This window comes from Pungitius pungitius, chromosome 4 (assembly GCF_949316345.1).
Source record: "Pungitius pungitius chromosome 4, fPunPun2.1, whole genome shotgun sequence".
In the NCBI taxonomy this organism is placed as follows: domain Eukaryota; kingdom Metazoa; phylum Chordata; class Actinopteri; order Perciformes; family Gasterosteidae; genus Pungitius; species Pungitius pungitius.
This window is the reverse complement of record NC_084903.1, coordinates 18,063,020-18,087,920: the sequence shown is the minus strand read 5'-3', so window position 1 is coordinate 18,087,920 and position 24,901 is coordinate 18,063,020. Positions and strand designations below refer to the sequence as shown.

The 24,901-nt window shown below is 47.3% G+C and overlaps 1 protein-coding gene across 2 annotated transcripts; it reads left to right on the top strand.

Annotated features, from left to right (window-relative positions):
* Positions 1 to 24,868, top strand: atosa (atos homolog A). Of its 2 annotated transcripts, XM_037486371.2 has the most exons (13): positions 1 to 1,492; positions 1,811 to 1,942; positions 16,401 to 16,585; positions 17,063 to 17,259; positions 17,619 to 17,744; positions 17,943 to 19,779; positions 20,506 to 20,631; positions 21,195 to 21,283; positions 22,483 to 22,573; positions 22,665 to 22,823; positions 22,935 to 23,003; positions 23,370 to 23,563; positions 23,674 to 24,868. In XM_037486371.2, exons 1-13 carry the CDS (start codon positions 1,462 to 1,464, stop codon positions 23,825 to 23,827), a joined length of 3,390 nt encoding a protein of 1,129 aa, XP_037342268.2. In that variant the 5' UTR covers positions 1 to 1,461; the 3' UTR covers positions 23,828 to 24,868. The 2 variants fall into 2 exon arrangements, with proteins under 2 accessions (XP_037342268.2, XP_037342276.2); XM_037486379.2 differs by lacking the exon at positions 1,811 to 1,942.
* The last annotated feature ends 33 nt before the right edge of the window (positions 24,869 to 24,901 follow it).

Here is a 24,901-nt window from a genome sequence, read left to right as displayed (position 1 = left end):
ACGAACCCCGACCAATCAGCGCAGAGTGCGAGCAGCCCATCTCCCGCATGCGCTGCGTCGCTGCTCACAAATCCACCGGCAGGAACGTCACAGAACCGCAGAGAAAGACACCTATGGGTGGTGTCATTTGTAATCTGTTCTCAACAGGCGCAGCGCGTCTTCCCTCGCGAGTTGTTTTCGGTACCACCCGTAACTTTGCGGTTGCTATGGCTGCGAGTTCACGCGAGGCTCCCGCGGCAGAGAGGGAAGTGACGACGGGGGCTGTTGTTGGGACACGTGACCAGAGCTGCGCTGATCTGTTTTGACAAGCAGCAGGGGGGGGGGGGGAGACAGACAGAGAGGGAGAGGTGAGGAGGGGAGGAAGCAGATTGCGAGCATCACGACCCCGGGACGACTCTCTGCTCCTTTCGTCTAACTCCATGCCGTCCGAATAACGTCAGTATCGAACTATTCGTGTAGTCTCAGCGGTCAACTGGTCTGTCAGCGAGAGATTAGCATCTGCTACCCAGCAGGCTCGAGGGGGGCGAGGGAAGGAGTTCGGCTGTTTGTTGTTGCTTTAAGAAAAAGTTGTAATGAAGATCGCGAAAGGAAGTCAGCACAGGTGGCGTTTGTAACGTTCACTAGATGGAGACTAACCGAAGGCTGGGGATGGATAGAATGGGTATCCTATCCGTGTGATATCACCGCGTTACTTTTTTGTCAACATGTTCTCGTCGTAGCAACAAGAGCAACAAAAACAACAACAACAACAACAACAACAAAAAAGACTAGAGAAAGAACAAAAAATAGCGGGGTTGGTATTTTTTTTAGCTAAGCTGTGGCTAAATGCGCTGCATCTCAGGATGTTTGCGAGGTTGACGTCACCAGCGGACGCTTGACCGAATAGCGACACTTTAAGTTAGTGATTCGTCGTTTGCTGTCTAGCTCGCGCCGCAGACAACTCGTTGTCCCGGTGAAGAGACGACAGACCGAGAGACAGACAGACAGACAGACAGACGGAGACAGAGACAGAGCGGGGTGGAGAGCGTTTTTTTTTAAGTTGGTGGAATTTGTTCGAGGTTAGCCAGCTCGCCTACTTGACGTTAAATTACTCCGTCACCTGAACGCTAATCGGCTATCAGCTGTCTTTTGTGCGAGTCAGTCGGACGACTCGATGGCAGCGCACGGTGGAAGCATGCTAACAAAGCGATGCTTTGTTGTTGGATAGGTGGTGGGGAAGGGGGGGTTTGTGTGTGTGTGTGTGTGTGTGTGCGTGTGCGTGTGTGTGGAGGCGTGGTGGGTATGGGCAAAAGCTGGCACCGACACGCGCGCACACACGGGCGTCGAAGCTGATATTATTGCTTAGCTAACACAGCAGGTCTCAGTCACTGAGGTGGGGGGGAGAGAGGAAGCTTGGGGCCGAGAGAGAGAGAGAGAGAGACGACGGAGAAGACCCAACAAGAGCGACCCGAAGGCCACCTGATGACACTGAACAACATGAAGTCGGAGCGAGGTAAGTGTAGCAGCAGACACGTGTCGAGAGGGCCCTTGGTGGTCGGTGGGTGGGCATGCTTTTCACTTCCAGCTTCTTCATTGGACTCACTGCACCCACCATCAGGTAACCCCCCCCCAGGGTATTGCGTAACAAACGGTCACCCAGGTCACTGGTTATGGATGGTAAATCGACAAAGCCTGACCCCCGAACTAAACGATGACGCTGTGCAGTCAATGCACACTTGCTGCTCCAGTTTTGGGGATTGGAGACACATCAACGTATCAACCTGCAAGACCCCCCTGGTGGCAAATGCTGTTCCCCTTTCTTTTTCCCCAGCGGCTCTTGTTTTGACAGTCTCTTGCACGAGGCTGCTGCAGAGTGCTCTTGACGCCCACCCTGTTGTGGACAGCGGGCTCCTTGCCGTATGCTCTGCAACCTGTTTACACGCCGCTGTGTCTGCAGCAGGAGGTAAAACCGGGACAGAGGGGACACCATGGTTTGTGTTGTCATACATTTTGTGCTTTGAGTGTACACCGTTGTTTGTGATCCGTGGTGGCAGCTGACTCGGCCAGTTGTCAACAACACAGTAGCGTCCTACTTGGAAGCAGTGGAGGGCCATTGTTCTTCTGGCATGACGGGATTAGCTGCAGTCAATCACGCCTAGTGTGATTGTCGTAGAAGGTCTTCTCATAGGTTATGCAACCACAAGCTTTCCTGCTGACTGGCTGGAGTGTGAGCTTCCTCAAGACACAATATGCTGGTAATGGGACTCCACAAGGCACATGTCCCCTACATGGGCCTAGACTTTAACCCAAGACTAGTCAGTCCCTTGACTGTCCCAGATATCTGTGATGTGACTGGCCGGCATAAAGGGCACGCTGACTGACACTGTGTACAGAGTAATTATAGACTGATAATGCAGCACAGCATGCTGGGTCAGTAGTGAACGGCAACACTTCTGTATCATGTTGTAAGAGTTATTGGTAGAGGACCTAAAATTGGAACAACACCCCAAATTCTCTGAGTGCCGGCCCTCGTGTCAGCCACAAAGAACACGGAGAAGGTGACCATTACAGCAGAGAAGCCGTCCGTCTCCCTTTGGGGGGTTTGTCACCGCGGCGGGTCAGCTCACTCGCGGCCGTGTTCTGATTGTGACATTCATGCCAGTTAAGCAGATCTACAGCTGCGGCTCCCTGTTCGTCTGGCAGTCACTTCAGTTGATGTTTGCCACGCGCTGCTGTTCTGGTTCTCGTGTCGGAGAAAGCGCATTTTGTCCCTGGCCTCCCTCCTCTCGTGACCTCGTAGGAACTGGCCGCCGTGGTGATGGAGGCTGTTCGCCAGGCGGCGTGGACCACAGCAAAGTCAAGTCGAGTCGAGTACACAGCAGGCGGTCTAACGGCTCTGGCGCTGGATTCAGGGTCCCGAGGAGAGCCCGGCCATATTGAGTTTGAAGGGGGAGGTGAACAAGTCCAGACATGTGCGTCTTGCACCGAAACTCCTGCAACAAGTGTCAAAGGCTTCGGCCTCCCGACCAGGTGGGTGCGAGTGTTGAGTTTATAGATTCAGTCAGTGCCGAAACCAACGCCGCGACTGTAGTTCCACCTTTTTAACACCCGCCTCGATGAACAGATCAGGATGAGCAGTCCAATTAAGTTTCTTGGTCACTGCTGCCACAGCATTCACAGCCTTTTGTTTTCTTCGACACGGACGAAAGAAATGTAAAGTACACGCATAAAACAGAAAAACAAAGAGGGGGGTCTGGGTGCTGGAATTGGTGGGGAACCCCGTCCATGAATTAGTAAGACCAGGGAGAGTTTAGACTTTAAACGCATCTTTTTGTGAGCCATTCTTTTGGCATGACTGTTGTAGAGGAGCACTTATGTTCTGCTCAGGGGCCCCTGTGAGTCAGTATGGCGTGTGTGTGTGTGTGTGTGTGTGTGTGTGTTTGAGTGGGTACGTGCGGGTGTGAGGAGACCCGTCAGTGTGGCAGAGAGTACGCCAACCGATTTGCCGCTGGCTGATGAGCGTTGTACTCTCAAACTCTCAATCCGTGTACACCCAATCGGGGAAAACCTGCCTTGCCATATCGGGTTTCAAACCGGTTTGTGTGGCCAAGCAGAGTTTCCTTTGCATCCTTAAAGACATAATTGTGTGTTTCCATCTCCGCATGTTGAACAACCGAAACGCCGAAGCGAACATTTAAAAGTAAAAGACATTGTGTTGGATGATGATATGAGGTCACATGGTGAGATGCAAAGAGCTAAGAATGACATCTTGGTGCTTTCTCCTTTTAAGCCCCCCACCACAGCTCTCCTTCTCTTTCTCTCTCGCGCACATGCACACGCACACACATTACACATGGAACAGAGAAATGACTGGAGAGCGACTCATGTTGGAAAGAGTCAGTCAGCCGGCCGGCCTCCTGTGCTCTGCTCCTGCTGCCTGCAATGTCATTTTGGTGTTTTTGTATGGCGCTGCTTCCTGTTTAAAGTCATTAGTCCTTTAAGGAGGAGTAGGATACCCCCCCCTTCACCCACTTTACTCCACCGCCCGCCTTCTGCCGTGTGCTCAAGCAGATTACAGCTGCCCTGGGATGTCCGAGCATAGGGTTGCAAGATTCCAGGAATATTCACTTTCCCTGGGAAATAACAGTGGTTCTATGGGAATTCAGGGGAAATTACAGAAATAATGTGAAAATAATGCGATATTTACAATGTTATATGGAGTTTTGCTTTATTAATAGAAGAGTAAAAGAACAGGTGCTCTCACACAGCTCAAGTGCATCGCTAAACACCCCCACTCCCCTGTGTCCCATGTCTTTTATTGACTCTTTTATTTACTGGGGGGGACTTTTTTTGATAACCTGTAACATGTATGACAAGTGGACTCTACACACCAGAACACACGTTGTGTGTGTGTGTGTGATACGTTTTGTTTTCACACTTAAGCAGTGTTCCATCAACTCATTTAAGTCAACACAAGGGTTTCACCACGTCGCCTTTTCAATACCACACCTCTGCCGTTTGCTGACCCAGCTGCACTGAACATGGATATTGGACTCCCCATTGTTCAGCCAAGGCTCAAAGCTTGCCTGTCGCAATGAATACCAATGCTGGGTTAGTTATTCAGCTGTGAGTTACTGGAGTAATCAGCCTAAATCAAAGCTGTTGGGCCAGGCTTGACTGTAAGTAGCCCAGTCGCTGTATTGGATCGGGTGCCCGGTCCTCCCAGTCTCAGCCTTGCTCTTATGTAATGGCAGAACGCTGTAAACCAGTACGCTGTTATCCTCACACCTTTCGTACAGCCAGTCTGTATTAAGGCTCGGCGTTAGCCGGCTGTGCGGACGGACAGAAACACGCCACCCGGAGTTCGCCTGAAGCTGAGCGTAGCAGCATGGGTCGCATTTCTGCTGCCAGGGTGCCACTGAGCCGGTGATGTCATCGCTGGTGTGTCCGTCACATCCTCCTCCTCCTCCTCCCTGTGGCTTCTTGTAGCCAACCAGCGGCCAGCTCTGCTGGAACAGGAAGAGCCATCTGGACCTGGTGGTGTTCTCTCCTGGTAGGGGTGGTGTAGAGGTGGAGCCGATGTACATATATGTCAGTTTTTGGGTGTTTCTGTGCCTTTTTACTTCTGTTTTTGTTTATTTCTCTTCATCATCCGAGGGTATGAATGAAGTAGCTAAAAAGTACAAACTTGTAATACAATGACTTTGTCTCCAATAACTCTCAATCGCTGATGACCCTAAAGTAGCAATTAATCAATTAATTGTCAACTATCAACAATACTCAACAGATTACCATCTTAAATATCATTGTGGCAAAATATGTATGGAGGGAATTTTGATACTCTGCCCTTGTAGTAAATCATTTTTCTCAACCGTCGCTACCCTGGTCTTCTGGTCTCCCCCCTCCCTTTTTCTCTCCTGTCTGATAGATTTCACTGTAACACCTCTACCGATGCTACCTGCTGATCATATGTTGACGGAACTAGAGCTCAGATGACTTACTATATAAAGCACACAGATGAAATGGTTGATAGTGTGGCCTGACAGATTTCTCAGTGTTCATTGATTGCTGTATTGATGACATTTAGCTCTCAGTGGCATTCATAATCACACAATAGTGCCAGTATTTTCCTTAAATGAGTTAAAGAAACTATTTCCCTGTCAGTCTCTAGACTGTCTGTCAATATCAACATTAGACTAGTGGTTCTCGACCCTTTTTTCAGTGATGTACTCTCTGTGAAATGTTACTATTAATAAGGGTACCACCTATCAAGCACAAAGCATTTTCGGTCAAAATACATATATAATACACAGCGCTGTGTCATCACTGTCTGATTTATTAAACCGTCAAACAGAAAGCTTTGGGTTTTCTCTCTGGAACCCAAAGCTTTCTGGGGTACATGCGCCCACACTGGCGGAGATGACTTAAAGGGTTGTCTCCTTTCCAGCTTCTAAGGTCCGTTACCAGACACCAGACCTCTTTGGTTGCAAAGAGTGACATGCATGCCAGCACTTAAAATCAGGTCCGTGCACCAGAGCGGGGACACACACACACACACACACACACTTTACCGGTTTCTGGGTTCCCAACGCTGACAATGTACTCTTGTGGCCCGGTACTAAAGGATCAGTGTGACTTCGAATAATTGCCAGACAGACAGAACAAGCAAAAGAAAGTGGGATTGAAGAATCTCAGACGTGTTTTCAAGCGTTATCGCGAATACTGATGACCCAAGACCAAAATCATATCCTTGGAGCTTTAACTGATCCCTCTCTAAGTCTCTGTTCATGGAGAGCACCTCAGGGCCTCATTGTGGAGACGTTAAGCACGTTGCTTATTAACAACATTGCGAGGTTGACTTAATTCGAGACCCCTCACAACGATCCCTTGTCCTTCTTGTCTCATCTCGTTGCTTTCAGGCCAATGAGCCTCAATTTTAATTGAGGCAATTCCCCCTCCTCCCCCAGTATGGATTCATGCTCAACAAGCCAGCTGCCTGTTAGTCTGTCCTGTTTACACCCCCCCCCCCCCCCCCCCCTCTCCTTTTTACTTGCCGTTCTTTGAAGCGTTATGTTTTTTTTATTTGGAAACCTACCTATAATGTTGTTCAGAACAGGTAGTTTCAAAGAATACACAGATGTCATACAGCCCTCTGACGGATTAATCATTCAGTACAAGGATATGAAACGTTATTTAATCGGCACAACAAGACTTTGGCCTTGCCGGGTGCTTATATATTAGTTTATTGTCCGAAGAGGTTAATTCCAGTCCGGAGCCCCTTCGATAGGCTTTTGCCAAGACTAACACGCTTTTCGTGCAGCTCGGGTTGCTCAATTTGGACTTCCCTTTCTCGAAATTGGCCCGGGCGGCACGGGGGAGGACAAATGCCTGCGCGTTCACGTTGGACAGGGTCGGCTTTTGGTTACAGAGAGGGGCTGGTTCGTCCTACTGCCCCAGTGTCCTGTAGATACCATCAGTCAGCCTGCTGAAATGGAAACTGCTCTAGAAGGATTTGGTGTCAGGTGTTGCCACGGTGGGAGACAGGAATTGGTCACGGAGACTTTGTCGACGCATGCGGTTAAATTTAAGTGGGCCGCGGAGTAAAAATGAGTGGAGTCTTTCTAGAGCATTATTTGGGGGAAATGTTTATTCTAGTAAAGACATCCTGATGTTATTTTTACCTTCTTGCCCATACAATTGGGATAAACAAATAACTTTAATTTCTATCAAATTAAAATGTGAAGGTTTTTACTTGGTTAAGCCATTCCTTAAACAGGACTTGGTTCTTTTTTAGTCATTTCCACTTGCCCACCTTGAAAAGTACTGCGTACTCCCTCCATCTACATGTTATGTACAGGTGTTAGACAATAGGTTTGCAAAGGGCCCCTCTTCCCTGAATAACGAGCTTAGGGGCCCTAACTGCGGGAGGTCAGAAAGGTCACTGTGAAGAGAACACCAACTCTGAGGTCGCTGCGTCTGAACATCCATTTTCTGGCATTTAAGGAAAAGGGAGATGAACTGTTTTTTTGGAAGTAAATGTCACGCATCCTCTTTAGCCACTAATATGCCGACCTCATCAGGTATTCATGGGTATTTTCTTAAAAATCCCTTCTAAGTTTAAAGCACATACCATTCTTTTCAGCTTCTCTGAGCTTGACATTTACTCGTCCAAATGCTTTCGCACCTTGACGCTTCCCAGTGCGACAGGCCCTCCTCTATCAGCCGCCAGGCAGCTCATCCGAAAAATAGGGACTATGAATACCTCGCTCGCAAGCGTACTGTAAACATTTCCCTCACTTAAAAAGTGTGGGGTTTTAATTCAAGCCTTTTGTTGTCAGTTAGCTGGCAAAGAGTGTGCAGGAGTCCATCTGAATCGAACATTGTAGCCGGCCAGGTTGCAGGCATGAGTGTGTGGTTGCAACTAAACGTGATCAGCTGCCATTGTTTCAGGCCTAATGCTGTAATCAAGCACAGCACATGTCATTTTAGTGAGGACTTGTGTGCAACAGTTAACTACAGCAGGTGTTTGGTTTGGAAATCGATGTCCTACTAATTGGTGTCTGTCTTATTTCAGAAAGGTGTATGAAAAAGTGAAACCAGGACATGTTAAGAACTAAGTGAAAGAAGTACCAATGATAGACATTGCACACAGATTCTCCCTGAAATCAGGGGTCTGGTTCAGAGGGAGAGATTCTTAAAATCAGCTGTGGACTTTTGTCTGCTGCGTATGTCTCATGATGAAAAGTTTTTTCCACAGCCTCAGGGTTTCTTTACCATGTGACTTCAATGGTGTGCTGGTTTCTCTGCTTCTCAACAACAGCTTTCTTCATGGCTGACAATGATGTGCGTCAGAGAGCAGGCATGGTGGTGGCTCCGTCTGGGTGGAGCGTGTGTTTGTTTTTTGGCAGTGGGAGAATAATAGCAGCTGAGTTCACAACACAGAAGAATGGTTCTCCTCAGCTGGAATTGTGCTAACCCCTCTCAGCCAATCGGGGCCCGTTGCTACGTGGGCTGTGAATCTGCCCCCTTTGTGTCGGAGAGTGGGAGGACACACATTTTATGTGTATAGATTTGAAGTGTCCCATTTCACTTAATGAAGTGGGAAGGAAATGGGAAATGTTCCCGGAGCACTGACCATAACAAAACCTTCTGGTACTAAGTAGTGGTTGAAAGACATCAAGGTCTTGGTTTACTTGGTTTACCCTGCCTTTTAAAGTAGGAAAAAATGTTAGTCACCTGACCTAAATCAGTCATTTAAAAAACACACATCAACCTGGATCTTCTCTTTCATACCAGTGAACTAAACCATTGAAAAAATTCTCCCGGCAAAAAAGTCAGCGTCTTGACAGACTTCACTTACATTTCCATTGTCTTTTTTTTAATGTTTCAACTCAAGGCAGACAAAAGCCGCAAAGGTGAGCTGGCTGTGACATGTTATGAAATGCAATGGAAACCCAGCTGACCTGGCTGTTTTAATTTGTTATTTAGAAGCGGTCCAACGGCTGCTTCGACATGGAGAGGGAGAACAAAGGACACAACAGCGACACACTTACAGTAACACACACACAGACACACAAGCCTTCACAGACTGGGCAAAGCAAGTATGATCGGAAAACCAGCCCAACGCACATGCAACAGGGCGCCTCTGTGTACAATACAAGGACGTGGTATACAGTCAGGGCACAATCCACATGCTGTCCCATGTCCCCAGACATATGCTGGGCACACAATGTGTGTGTGTGCGCGCGTCTCACACACACACACCCAACGGAGCATAAGAGGAGCATTAATTGTCTCCGGACACTTCGTTGTCAAGGTGCAGCTCGGTGTCGCACACAAAGACTCTGATTCCTGCACAGAGACACTCTTTAATCACCGTGACGGGATTGTTTAAGACAATGTCTCCGTTGCCCCGGTAACACCGGCTCTCCACAGAAGTGGTGAGCTAGACCATGCATCCCTTTCCCTTCACTGTGTCGCCTCCTTTTATGTGAGGACTTAAAAAGGACAAGTGATGCTGTATTGGTTTTTCTACGGGCTCAGTTAATTGTGTCTTAAATCCTTAATCCTCCCGCTTGCATATTCATGGTATACTTTTAATTCTCGTAGTATTACATTGGCTTGTGCTGGTTAATGGACTTTCAGAGCAAAGTCAACTTTTTTTAATGTAATCTAGGGCTATAGCAATTGAAAATATATATCAGCTGTACCTAATCAACAACAAATAATTGCGTCAGACCTGCAGGCGTCACTTGGCTGCCTCCATGTTTTCAACATGGTAGGTGAAAGACACAATATGCCTTAAGTCAAGACTGCTGCATCGCTGGACTGCAAAAATAGGACACCCCATGTGTCCTTGATCTGGCGTCACACTGGTATTGATGTCTTTCTCCTGCCTTTCAACACCAATACGAGGAAGATGAAAAGACACAACATCAGCAGTAGCCACCCTTACCTCACAGCTATCAGCATTTGCAATGAAGTTGTATTGTGGATGTGGAAGATAAGCTGGTAAGACGCACTACTCTTCAGGCTTTGTGCATCTGTAGCTTTCAGTGTGCTTTGACTCAAGGACAACATGTTGTGGGAACTAGCAAAATGCCTGACAGAATATCTGTAAACAGTGTTACGTAAGCACGACCTTTGGAAAATAGCGGTGTGTGTGTGTGTGTGAATTCTCAAACCGTTATAAAGTCTGCTGTATCTGATTGTTCTACGTTGTACTACATGTCTACACACATCCGTGTGCTTGAAGGGAGTAGATGGGACCGCTCGCTCTGATGTAGCTTCTCTTCAGGCCTGTAAGATTGTCTCGCTTGTTTTGTTGTGAAGTGGTCATCGAAATGCAGAGTTGGGTAGGAACCCTCGCTTTTAAGAAAATATAAGCATCAGTGGAAATCCTTGAGATGGGGGGGGAGGAGGGGATACACAGACCAGCTGGTCTCCAAATATAGTCAGACTGCAGAACAGGCTGTGGAAGAGAGAGAGCATTGCAAACGATTCCCATGGTGGTGAAAAGCTGTGTCCGGAGCTGCTGACACTGGGAATCTGCCACCTGCTTTGCCACCGGTGCATTTGAGAACTTTAAAACCTGGCCATGTGCTTTCAGCGCCATGGGACAGCTACACAGGGGACGACTCTGCAGCCGTCAGGATTTTAGGGTAGCTCCTTTCGTGACTTCCAAATAATCCATAAGCGAGTGGTGCCATGCTTTTGGGAGGAGGCTGGAAACTACACAGCATAGAAATCACAGGGACCCAGTATGGCATATGAGGATGTATCCGTTGCCCTGGGCTATCTATTATTGTATGTATTGTTTCACTACGTTTTCCTGAAAGCCTTTTTTTTTTGTTAATAAGGTGAACTTGTGATATCCAATGACTCAGAACATGCTGATTCTTTGTTGTTGTTTTTTGTGTGTTTTTACGAATTTATTTTATTGTTTATTTTTCTGTTTGGAAATGTTTTCATTTGTCTTTCTTACTAATATTGGATTAAGAAAATATAGAATTCTTATCAATACGCAGCATTTTTAAAATGGTAGATAGACACTGAGATCATCAACCAGTGTCATCTAGATGACTGTAGTCATTATTTTATAATCACATCCTAATGATGAGGTCCCTAGAGAGTCCCACCCTTCTTCTGTACCATCACAAATACCTAAAATTAGTGACTGTTAGAACGTGGCTCTTTTTAAGAGACACAGAGAGGGAGAAACATAAAAGGAGAGCTACCAAGTTGTGTCTATATTTATCTTACCGGGGGCTGCAGTGAAGAGTTTGCCACGGAAGAACTGTCAGTGTAGTCGCCTATTCTGCCTCAGTGCGTTCATGATATAATTAAAATTAAATAAGATTTTGTGTGTGTGTGTGTGTGTGTGTGTGTGTTAGGGCAGCACAAAATATAAACCCTATACGATAACTAGACAAATACAATGACACACTTCTGCTGTGCTCCAATTAGGGCAAGACCGTACGAGCATGCACACTTCCATCCGCGTTTGTCTTTCTCCATCCAACAAAGTCCCATGCAACAGAATATTTAATAAGACCTAGAATACCAATAGTTGGAATTGTTTCAGATTGTGCTCCCTCTCCTTTTGCACAGTTCAAGAGATGAACACGGTCTTGTGAGTTGGATTAGAGGTGCTTTGTTTGTTGCAGCATAGATTCCTGTGAACGCGAATCACGCAGCAGCCCCCAAACCCCCCCCCCCCCAGGATTCAAGGTCAGGATTATTATTGCAACGCCACGGTTCAGCCGCCGTGTGTTAGTCCTCCGTTGGGATTGTCCGGCGCTGCGCCTCATCAGAACGAGGCATTTGCAGTCGGGGCAGGTAAAACCGTGAAGTTCCTTTCAGCGGGAGCCCGGTGTCGTTGTGCGTTAAGCCGACACACCTCGGCGCGCTCAGCAGAACGCCGTCGCGGCTCCCTGGAGCGGCCTGGCAAAGCCTCCGGGCCGACTGCTTATCTGGAGTCTGCAGGTCCCACAACGAAATATGTAGATTTCTCGAATGATATCAAGTGAGGATCCCAAATGACTAAGTTGGTAACACTCCTCTTGGTGTCTGTGCTGCGTTGTTTTTCAATAAGTAATCGTCCAGTTATTCTGATCTTTATTTTTTTCTTCTTAAGAGAACTATTAAGAGTTTCTTTTTGCCATTTCAGCGGGGACTCATCCGCTGCAAGTTTCCCTTGTGTATAAATTGTTTGTCGCCGTGGATATTTTATACAGGATTTGACCACCATATTGTCCCTTTAAACTTGCTTAGTCGTGATTGTCTCTTCCAGCCACTCACTCTCGAGCAGGTTTGTTTTCAAGAAATCGCCCCCCCACCTCCCAGAGCCGAGTCAAGAACAGTTCAAAGGTCGCTTTGGACAACCTGTAAAACATTTGTCCACCATTATCTCGTGTTACTATTCACAACTTAGTCTTAAATGTTTTTTTCAATCTTTTTTTACGTGGTCAAAAAAGATGAGGAAAACATTCCTCTTTAAGCACACGGTTTATTTTCATTTGAAGCACACATTTTCTTTTTCTTTCAAATTTCCATTCCTCCAAGACTCACTTGACAGTTGACTGGAAACGTTGTTAATCTGACTTCCTGTCTGTATGTTTCCTGTCTGCCCTTTAGACTTCTCGTCTGTCTGTTCCAATATCTCTGTAGACCTTCTATCGCTCTCCCTCTGAAGTATGGCTCGTCTCTCCCAGGTTGCTGTGCTGCAGTATAATATCTCCCATTTTCTGTCTGTGTGTGTGTGTGTGTGTGTGTAACACTCAGTCTTTGATAACCAGAAGCCTGGCCTTAGGTGAGCTCATCAGGGGTTTTGTTCCAGTTAATGCCTTGATCTGTGACTCCCATTTTTTCCCCCTCACCTGCTGCTGGGTTTCGTCTCTCATCATCCAACGCACGTACACACACACACGCACGCACACACAGGCACCGCTGATAAGGGAAGACTAGCTTGACCTAAGCTGTGCTCTCTGGTTCATTTGAATGAAACGTGGTCACAAGAAATTGACTGACACAGCAGGGTGTGTGTGTGTGTTTATATTTGCAGAGAGCGGTGTTTGCTGTAGAGAGAGGGACAACCATCCGTGTGTTCGTGTCTCTCTCTCTCTCTCTCTCTCTCCTTCTGTCCGTCTTCCCAGCTGTCTGTCGGTTTAAAATCGACACGCTAAAGCGTGCAAAATGCAATGCAGCAGCAGCGTTTATAAAAATTTCCAAGCTTCGTCGCTGTCATAACCATTTTGACCAGGCATGTATACGTTTGACTCATTTGCCTCTCTGACAGGTCTTAGGTAAGGATGAATCACCCATAAGTGTGTGTGTGTGTGTGTGTGTTTCAGTATGTACTCGCACAACACTGTGTGCTACCAAGACTGACCGTGCCACTCTAGGCCTTTTTCAATCCCACATGACTATTCTGATCTTTTGGCCTGAGGACACGGAGAAAGCAGAGAGGTGTGTGTGTGTGTGTGTGTATAGACCAGCCGATCTGTAGGCGGGACTCCAGCTGGACTCGGTGGCAAGCGGTCACAGGTCTATTAATAAGACGCCTAAATCTAAATCCAACCTGTTACATAATTCAGATCACATTTTATCGGGAGGTGGAGGACGGGTCACACGCACGTTGAATAGAGTCCGAACCAGTGCAGCGTTGTGTTTGTGTTATGCTTCGTGTACTGTGGTTTGGGTCCCTGTGTTGCAGGATGTATCAGTGGAGTCTCTAATTTAAACAGTGGACCCAAACCTGATCTTGTTTTCCTGTTTCTCAAGCACTGCTACTAGTTGCTATGGTCCTTCTCTCACTGAATGCATGAAGACCAGGGGACTTTACTCCAAGTTCTGAAAAGAAAAAGCAGAGGCTGAATTACATGTACACAGTGCAGAGAGAGGAAATACATCTTACCAACACATTAATTCAAACGGTACAAATATAGATTGATGAGAGACATATTTCACATTTTAAAGAGTGGAGAGGCAGAAAGGAATTGGTCATGGTCCAGTGAGGAGGAGGAGGAGGAGGAGGAGGAGGGAAGCAAAATGCAAGATTAAACATTGAGCCCTGCATGTGAGGCTTAATGCTTGGTAAACAACCCGGATTGTTACATAAATTCCCAAATGATATTAACTTTATGTACCATTGATTTGACTCCGAAGAACTAGGCATTAAGCTCATAAAATGATCTTCATGTTTTTTCTTTCTGATCATTTCAAGCTGTTTGTAAAAAGGATGGAACTGTCTTTTCGTGTCCATGGAAGGGTTTCCTGCTTCTTAGCCTGCATCCTGATCACCTCCCAGCTTCCATTTTGTGTGTGTGTGTGTGTGTGTGTGTGTGTGTGTGTGTGTGTGTGTGTGTGTGTGTGTGTGTGTGTGTGTGTGTGTGTGTGTGTGTGTGTGTGTGTGTGTGTGTGTGTGTGTGTGTGTGTGTGTGTGTGTGTGTGTGTGGGGGGCTTCTTAGGAATGTTCTATTCAGGCACAACGCCCTAAAGAATGACAGCTCTCATTTAAAGGCTGGGCCCCTTAATGAAAGCCTCCATCACTAGTCCTTTGTCCTGCGCTGCACGTGTACATGTTTGGTGCTGTGTGCGTCTGTATGTTGTCAGTAGATTCACACATAAGAAGGGCTCTTGTCTGTGGGGTGGTTTATGTAGTATACAGCCTTACTTTCCTTCATCCACCAATGTCTCCTTTCTATTTTCTTCTTGCCTCCTTCATGGTGCGCCAAACGCACCTCCACAACTAGAAGCCATAGCCTTTCCCAGTGCGAACTGGAAATCCTTTATGCTGCCCACTGCTGTACATCTAGTGCATTCAACCCAACCATCATGTAAAGGTGACAGGCGCTGTGACCTTGACTCTCGACCTTTATCGCACATTCTGTTCCTGTTGGCCTCTTGCTTCCTTTGTTCAAGCCTTTCCAATTCCAGCCCACAAAGAAAGAGGAGATTGTCCCTGAATGTAGCCTTCATCCCTTTTCAGCTTGCACTTATTAAGGCTACAGCTGGCTAACAGACCCCCTCCCTCTCCTCCCTCCTCATGTTTTGTGTTGGACTGCGCCTCTCTCCACGTGCAGCAGCAGCTCAAAGGCATGTAGGAGGAGTTCCCTGAGAGGAATGTGCGTGACTGGCTGGATGGGCACGCACACACACACACACACACACACACACACACACACACACACACACACACACACACACACACACACACGTGCATACACTCACACTTGTGCAGAGCCAGCTGAGAGATACTGTGTTCTAGCCGGCCTGGTGTGTTTATTTTGTAGTTCTAGTCTTACCAGTTCTTGACATCCGCAAAATGATTAAAATGTATTCAGGTAATTATGTCCTAATTTAAATTTGTTTTGACTTGGATTGAAACAAAGGCACAGGGAGGGCCCGAGACTGTCGGCAGGCAACTTCTTCACATGTGTTTTTTTTTTTTTTTTGTCCTTTTATGCTTTAAAGAAAGCCAAGCTGTGGTTCTTCCTGCGGGATTCTGTGAGTTTTCTCTGGAGGAGCACAGGAGATAAGAGCGCTAAGAGGGGCGCCTCAACATTGGGCTAAAAATACTCTGCTTTACATCTTGGCTTAAATTATACCACAAACGGATCGGGATTTTATTGGTTTTGTTCTCAGGGGACAAATTGAGGAGCCACAGCTGCAATTTAATATCATTTGACTGGCGACCTAATAACACAGCCCCCAACTTCCCCCTTGAGGAATCGCTCTAAAATTGGTTATTGTGAATTGCAGTGGGGCCTCAGAATGAGCCAGAATTAAAATGTATCAACAAGAGCATTACTTGTCCCCCCCCCCCCCCCCGAGTGGAATAGTCAGTTTCTGAATGAACTCTGCTCTATGTCCCACAAGATCCTGGTCACCACCCAACCCCACCCTGGTTTAATGGGTGGTGCAGCATGACTCTACTGTACCTCCCCTCTACTCTGTTCTGGTTTGTGTTTGTGTATGTTTTGACAACAACCAAGGTGTCAGCATTGTCTATGCTTGTACGCAGGTGTGTGTGTGTGTGTTCTACATAAGCGGAACAGCAGGCATTGTGTGGCTTCACCCCTCAGAGGTCTAAATATATTCCCCTGAAGCGGTCAAACTGGAAAAGTTGTGTCATCCACCACCTTCCCCCACACGCGTCTCTAAACAAGTATTTCCAGCCAAAGTTAAATGGCCCGATCTGGTGCAGTTAAAGGCCCATTCAGATGGAAATGGTGGGGAATCCATGTCAATACAGGTGACTTTCTGATTGCATCTGTATTACCTTCAGCCCAAGTCAAAGCATTTGCAAAGTCGTAGTTTACCTGCTGCTTTCCTCCACTTGGTTCCTTGTTCTCTGTTCAGATGTGAAGTGATTTGGGAAGAGCTGCTGACCCCTTCTGTTTTTCCGCCTTTTTTACCAGATGCAACGGAGGATTTTTTCGAGTACGACGCCGAGGAGTTCCTGGTGTTCCTAACCTTGCTCATCACAGAAGGAAGGACGCCGGAACATTCCGTGAAGGGCAGAACAGAGGGGCTGCACTGTCCACCGGCCCAGTCGGCCATGCCGCCTCTTCACAAGCACGAGTGCTGCGACAAACTTCCCCAGGTAGCGTGCACATCTACGCACACCTGGAGTGTGAACAGTAGGCCCTCTCCTTCCGGGAGCTTGTTGTTGCTGCTTTGTTTGCGTCATTCAGTGAATGTAATGTAATTCAAGTGATGAGCATTCTTAGTTTATGCGCTCTTGAAATGGGATGCATTAGAAATATTGTTTTTTTTAATAGATATTCTTTCAGATAACATATCATGGTCATCATCGATTACTCTGAAATCTAAAAAACAATCTTTTGTAATAGAAATATATTACAGATCTTAGTTTTTAGGCCTTTTATATAATGTTAGTTTAAGTGAGATGTGAGCTATATAAAATCACTGAGAAATTCAGCTCCAATTGAGTCTCTTTCTGGGTCCCTTCTGCTTTGTCCCGAAGTTCAAGGTCCAGGTGGTGACATTCAGTAATGAACAATAACCCTCCACCTTTGTCCGTGTGTGTGTGTGTGTGTTTTTGTGTCTGTCTGTCCAGTGTCGGCAAGCAAGGCGCACTCGTTCAGAGGTGATCCTGCTTTGGAGGAACAGCATCCCCATCATGATCGAGGTCATGCTCCTGCCAGACTGTTGCTACGGTGACGAGTGCCCCCCGAGTGACCCCATCAGTGACCCGATCATCAAACAAGACGCTTTGCTGCTGGAGAGATGGACCCTGCAGCCAGTTCCAAGACAGTAAGTCTGACACACACATGGTCTTAGTATTAAAGTAATGCTGGACAATAGAAAATGTTGTACTGCTACGAAGGACACCACGCTTTTCAGGGTTTAGTTTACAGTCTGCTGTGTCCAGAAAAACAATGTATTAAAAAAAAAAAAAAAACACAATTCTTTTTTTGTGTTTTGATAAATTTGAAAAACATTTCAACAGCTGAAACATGAAGGCTGAAAAGCGTATTCCGTCTAAAAAATAAAAATATTGAACTTACAAGTTGACCCAGTTTCTCACTGATTTGTAGAAACAGGAAACACGCATCATTGAAACACGTTTCTCATTAACCCGTTACAACCCACTTTTAACTGTGTTCTAATAGGAGCGGCGATCGCTTCATTGAGGAGAAGACGCTGCTGTTGGCTATTCGCTCGTACGTCTTCTTCTCTCAGCTCAGCGCTTGGCTCAGCGCCTCCCATGGTGTCGTCCCAAGAAACATCCTGTACAGGTCAGACATACATTACTCAACAATCAATTTGCCCCCCCCCCCCCCCCCTGTTGGTTTGTGGCAAACTTGATCCAACAGTAATGTTCTTTTCGTTTTTGAAAGGAAGTAAAACTCAATCTCTGAAGGTTTGTAACCTTTCAAGGTATTTTAAAACGCAAATTGAATTTATTTTAATTCAATCTCTTGACTGCCAAACAGGATCAGTGCTGCCGATGAGGAGTTGGTGTGGCAGTTCTCCCAGCCTCCTTCTGAACACATTTTCCCGGTCCCGAATGTTTCCCAGAGTGTCGCCCTGCAAGTTCGTGTCCAGTCGCTGCCACGCCAACCCACCTATCCCACCCTGGCCTGCAGCATCCACACCGGCCTTCCTCCACTTTACAGCAAGACCACCAGCCTCAACCCGAACCTCAACAGCCATGGTGGCCTGCCCACCCACAAAAAGAGCCAGGACCCCAGCAAAGACGACTTTCTTTACAACTCAAACCTATTCAGCAAGAGCTCCAACTCCATGCCTGGCTTTCCCCTCAACGGATTACCCATTCCTAATCTACCCATCAACGACATCCCCATTAACAGCCTTGCCCACGCTGCTGCTCCCTCTCCTTACAGCAAGACGGCTCAGGAGCCAGGCGAGGACCACGCGTATCAGAATGGAGAGCTTCCGCAGGTCAACAGCCCCCAACTTCAGGGCTCCCCACGGTTCCACAGGTCCTCTCCCTCCCCCACGCCGCCCCGCTCCCACTCCCCCTCTGCACTTCCCACAAGCAAGGCTGGGAAGTGGCTGTACTCGGCTTTGAATGGTTCATCTGACCCCGCACCCGTAGAGGATTATTGCTCTGGCACCAACGGCAGTGATAGGTCAAAGAGGTCCATCCCTGAGCCCCTGAGAGCTTTTAAGAATTTCTCCTTGGCTGAGCCGCCACGTTGCCCCTCCCCGAGGTCTGCAAACGAAACAAACCCACTGATTGGCTCGCTGCTGCAAGAGAGACAGGAAGTAATTGCCCGTATCGCGCAGAGGCTCAACTTCTGCGACCCCACAGCACCGCCACTACCCCATGGCCTTTTCGCTCCTGACAACCCTCCCAAAGCCATGTGGGGCAGTAACCCCGACGACGTAACTGCCAGTAAGACCAAAGAGCCCGAGGCTCCGCCCTACGAGTCCGTGGGACGCGTGTGGCCCGGCCACTTCAACACCCCCATGACAGACGCCTCTTTCGGCAAACGGGAGAGCTCCTCCCCTAAACCTGCAGCATGCAGGAAGCTGAGAATGACCGAGACGAGAGATGCAGAGGACGAGAAAGAGAAGAAGGAAAAGAACGGGGAGAGCGACGGCTCCCTGATCGCGCAGGCAGTGCAAGACATAACTAGACTCATCCAGGAGAGACTGTCCGTCCCTTCCCTGTCCCCGAGGCCCGGCAGGAGCGGCGGCCTGCTGCACCACACGCACACAACCACGGTCACGCACACGGTCCGCACATACTCGCCCGCCCCACGCGCCCCACGAGCCCCGGACGCCGCCACCGACGGCTACACCAACGGCCACGCGCCCGGCCGCCATGAAACCCACCGAGGCGGCGTTCCCCCCTCCGCCGCCGCACTCGCACTCATTTGCACAGACGAGCCCCGGGGCGAACCGGGGGCCGCACGCCATTCTCCCAGGGCCCAAAACGGTGCTCACTTTACACTTGAAGAACCCTCATTCAAAGGCCAGTCCCGCGTCCGGGCTGGTCCTCGTTTACGAACTCCGCCGCAGGAAAAGCTCGCCATCAGGATCCCCAGCAGCCACGAAACCCCTTCTGCCTCCCACGCCGCTGAGAACAGCCCATGGAATGCCCGGGTCTTCAATAGGACTTGCAATGAGGCCGGCCCGGCCACGAACTGTAACGTAAGCCGCAACCACATCCAGCCTCAGCCTCAGCCTGAGCGCGAGATGCAGATGTGTGCACCGGCCCAGGCGGATGAGAACCAGGCGCCCTCGTTGTCTGGCTGCTCCATCACTCCCGGTCCAGACGTGTCTCCCCCTTCTGCTGTCCTGGTAAGGACATAGTTTGTGCATAGACGCAATTATTAATTCTTATTTGTCATGCGCTATTCCTGTTAAACTGCATTAATAGAATAGGAATTGCTCTCGGAATAAGTTTATTTTAGCTTTATTACCGAGAAAGGAAGATTGATTCCACCTTCATGTTTGTGTGGTAATTGTGACGCCAAGTACGTCCAGCAGCCGGTTAGCTTAGCGTAGCCCAAGTAAACGGCTGGTCTGCCTATGGCCGAAACTAAGGAAATCCGACCCCTCTCCACCTCTTAAGCTCACAAATGATCAACAGGTAATATCTTGTTTGTTTAATCATTACACAAACTAAAGAGTAGATGTGGTTTTATGAGGGTGCTGTAGGGGGACACTTTTTTGTTGTTGTTGCTGCTGACGCTACCCTTATTAACTGTTAAATAACTAACCATTAACTATTCTTTTTAGTTACATACTTTTAGCAACGATTGCTCAAAGTTGATTTGACATTTATTAAATTCATTCCAGAAAATAAAATACTGTGAATCCAAGTTTATCCATTAAAGTATTAATTTGAGAAATTTTTGAAATGTAGCTTTATTTATTGTTCTGTAGTTGTAATGACTGTCGAGCTGGACCAGATGGGACTTCAGTGGTAATCGAGATGGCCAGGATATAGGAGAACATCATTTTGATTAATAAAGATCATTTCAGTTGACTTGCAAACTGTCCTAATCTGTCTCCGTTCTCCAGCGAGATCACAGCCCATCTCCACTTCGGCCCTGTAACACCTGGAAGAAACAGAATCGCCACTCGTTGGATGTGACAGCGACCAAAGCCTTCCATCCCTGTACCGGCCTGCCTCTGCTCTCCAGCCCTGTAAGGCACACACACACACTGGGGAACTCCGTCATTGTCAGTCTCTGCTGTTGGCATTTGTTAAGATAACACTAACACACAGGCCCCAAGTCCCAAACACTTATTGACTCAGTCATTGCCAGTCTCCAGACAGTTGTGTTTGCCATAACACTACATTCACTACACTTTATTTGCAGCCAGCACCGTACTTTCACCGGTGTAAGACCGTAAAGACCCTTTTGAAGTACCTCGCAGATGGTTTTTACTGCTGCTGGAGCACTGAGGTTTTAATGTACACATGAAAACACCCACACTAACATCATCACACTCATCTGGGCCTCATCAACCTCAGTAAATTTGTCAGACGACCACACTCTTAGATCATCACAGTGTCCTTCCTTTTGATCGCTCTCACTGATGCATTTAAGTAAAAAAAGACCCAAAGTTACACGGGGACACTCACCAACACGCAAGCTCAGCTTTTTTCCTCCGGCGCATCCTCACGCATATTGCACAGTATAAGTGTGAGCCGTAGGTTTTCTGTACATCGAATTGATCTGTGTTAATCTGTTTGTGTGCTGCAGGTTCCTCAGAGGAAGAACCAAACGGGCTACTTTGATCTGGACACCTCTCTGGCCGGCTGTAAGGGCTTGCCTTGGGCCTACGGGAAAAGGTACGCAGTTTCTCACCTGGCATCTTTGTTACTATAGTGAACGGATATGGACACTATGCTTTTTTTCAGTCTTGGTAACTGTTAAAAAGACGAGTGTTGCTTTGTTTTGAAGCCACCTCCCACATCTTCTGTGCTGTTTGTACCATCTGGAACATGTTACTCATATTTTGCGACTGAATTTAAAGGCTTGTTTTTCTCACATGTAACATTTCAACTTCTTATGTGTAAGTGGCAGCAAGGAATTTTTTTTTTTTTTACAAAGAGTTTTTTTTAATTAAATACATTTCATTGCTGAAGGCGCACGGTGGTGTGGTGGTTAGCACCGTCACCTCACAGCAAGAAGGTCCTGGGTTCAACTCCACCCAGTGGCCTTTCTGTGTGGAGTCTGCATGTTCTCCTTGTGTCTGCGTGGGTTCTCTCTGGGTTCTCCGGCTTCCTCCCACAGTAAAAAGACATGCTCTGGGGATTAGGTTGATTGGGAACTCAAAATTGCCCGTAGGTGTGTGGATGTGAGTGGTCTCTGTGTTGCCCTGCGATTGGCTGGAGACCGATCCAGGGTGTACCCTGTCTCTCACCCAAAGTTGGCTGGGATAGACTCCAGCCCCCCCGCGACCTTGAGTACAGGATAAGCGGTTTGAAGATGGATGGATGGATGATTGTTGAAGTTTTTTGTTTTACCACAAGTATTAATCAAGCCATATAAAGTCTTACTAAGATCTGTATTCCATATTTGAACCCTAACGTGCTGACGTAGCCCAGAGTCAGCAGTGGGTTTGAGGAGTATTTTCCCGTGTTGGGAGATCAGACAAAGAAAAGTGTTGTTCTGAGTGGCAAGGCGAGGTCAGCTGTGTTTTGCTGACACGCTGCCACCTGCTGAAGCTCTGCTGAACTGTGGCTCCATCTAGAATCACACGCATTCTGCTCAAAATGGCAGACACAAGTGAATAGGCTTCACATGCCCCGAGCTTCATGGCCCGCCGACACACAGCAGATGTGGGTGGTAATGTAAGACTGCTTTTGATAGAAGACACTTGAGTGACCAGGAAAGTTCTTTTCAGTTGGTAAAAATCCATTAACATCCTCGCCATACATATTTGTTGTCTTGAATTGAGTAATTTGCTTGATTTGAACAAGCAATAAACAAATTATTTTGTTTTGCCATTTCCTTTACTTCACACGTGTGTGTTTTAATCCTTCAGGGTGTGTGCAAAGAGAGAGGGGTACACAGAGGAGCAGCTGTTTAGTGCCAGCGCTCCACCTGCTAGTCTCAGTCTGCTGGGGAACTTTGAGGTAACAAACACACACATGGTAGTTCTATTACAATCAATGAGTAAAACAAACAATTCAATGTCATTAAAATGGTGATGTGCGTTTTCCCCAGGAGTGTGTGCTGAACTACCGCCTGGAGCCTTTAGGGTTAGTGGAGGGTTTCACAGCAGAGGTTGGAGCCAGCGGCTCCTTCTGCCCCAGTCACCTGACCTTACCTGTGGAGGTGTCCTTCTACAGTGTATCCGATGACAACGCTCCCTCACCATACATGGTGAGATTATTTGTTTCCAGTTGGTCGATCAATAAAACGTTATTCTCTGCCGTGTGTGTGTGTGTTACCTTTGCGCGCCTGTTTGTGACCCAGTTGCTGTGTTTGTCACAGGGCGTGATCAATCTGGAGCCCCTGGGGAAAAGGGGCTACCGTGTACCTTCATCAGGAACCATTCAAGTGGTGAGAAAACATTCTGTTGTTTTCCCACAGGTGTAGAAATGGGTTTATCTAAAATATCTGCATCGCGGGGTACACATGGCTAAGAACAAAGAACCGATTTCACCAAGTAACAAAGGGAGAGGGCAACCCCTAGTGGTTACTGAGGGAAATGTATCATCTAAGGACATGTTTCTTTTGTGGTGCTTCTACTTCCTAATTTGAAAGAAATGATCCTCTAGATATTTTAACTATAGGATGATATGCATACGGTGCATCTTGAATCTTTCATAGCGTGTGAGGTTCGGTCGTGTTGTTATAGATTGATGGGTCACAAAGAGTTAGAATACTGTGTAAACCCCCCCATGCTCTCCCTGTTGTACCCTTCAGACCTTATTCAATCCCAACAAGACAGTGGTGAAGATGTTTGTTGTGATGTACGACCTACGAGCCATGCCCGCTGGACAGCAGACCTTCCTGCGCCAGAGGACCTTCTCTGTTCCCGTCCGCCGTGACACCAACAATCACAGCAGCAGGAAGCCCCTCGGCCAGGGACGCACCCTCCGCTACCTCGTTCATCTGAGGTAGGTCGGCTGCCATTTCCTCTCTAGCCCAGGTCACGTTTGCCGATGTTTCTCCTCCCTTATTTCTCCTCTATGCCATTCCCCCCCCCCCGCTCTCCGATCTCCACCAGGTTCCACAGTTCCAAGTCTGGGAAGATCTACCTCCATAGGGACATCCGTCTGCTGTTTTCCAGGAAGTCCATGGAGGTGGACAGTGGAGCTGCCTACGAGCTCCAGTCCACTACAGACTCCCCCATTGACCCACCATTCTCTCCCCGCTGCTGAGACAGAACCCTGCCCCCCCCCCCCCCCCCCTCTCCCGCGGGCCGCCAACTACTGAAGCTGCAATAGCAACTTGATGCCAGAGAAAGACCTTTACGCAAACCCGTGGCTAAATAAACTGCTCTAAAAGAGAATTTAAGATCTGCAGTCAACAAGACTCACCTGGCATGTGCCCAACATGTTATGTGTCATCCCTGCTGTCCCCAGAACTGAAAAGGGCGCAGGGTTGGAAACGGTGTTCTTTGTTCACTGCATTAAAAAGGTTGGGTCATAGGTAACAGGTTCTTCTGGTTAAGACGGCCTTACCCGGATTGGTCATTTTTTTTTCCTGCTGTTTTGTGTATCGCCTCCAGCGTCTGGCAGGAGAGAAGAGACCAGTGATGGTCTCAAGAAGCTGTTAGAGACTTAAAATATTTCAGCAGCATTTAGGCTACTTTTCTCAAATACAAATGTTAATTGGACCTTTATTGAACACGATGAATTAGTGTTCAGTCGCAAGTAATTTAGCTCTAAATTCACTACGAGGGCCTCAAATGGTAAGAAATGTTTGACATCCTTGAAAAGCAGATTGACCTGGAAATAAACCCTGTGATTCCTGAGCTCGGAGCAGAGAATGGAAGAGGAGGCGGCCGGCTGACCGTGGTGCAACATCCTCCGCTCGTCCAAAAGAAAAACATGCCATGGATCACTGAAGAAGTTGATCAAGCAATCAAGCTCCATCACAGCAAAACATCAAACGTGCACTGTGGATTTTTCTTTTCTCATTATAACTGGAAATTAAACTGAAAATAGTAATATTCTAATACTTTTGTACTGTTACAGAGCCACTTTATTGGAAGTGTTGCAATAGAAAGAGTAATCTTAGTATAGTGTTTACACATTCACTTTCAATTTACTTATCAGTTTATTTAATATTTAAATTAATATTTCAGTTACTACTTGTGACGTCTGTCATGCTAAGATGATGTAGTGCAAACTGTCTATCATAGTATGTATTTTTGACATTATTATTCAAATCTGAAAAAAATATATATCTTCTAAAGCAAACTGATAGTCTCTTTGTGTCATTTTTTCCCC

Coding starts and splice junctions, on each gene's coding strand:
- atosa (XM_037486371.2), top strand. CDS start 1,462: ATGACACTGAACAACATGAAGTCGGAGCGAG. Junction 22,824..22,934: donor ACGCTCCCTCACCATACATG/GTGAGATTATTT, acceptor TGTTTGTCACAG/GGCGTGATCAATCTGGAGCC. Junction 23,004..23,369: donor CATCAGGAACCATTCAAGTG/GTGAGAAAACAT, acceptor TGTACCCTTCAG/ACCTTATTCAATCCCAACAA.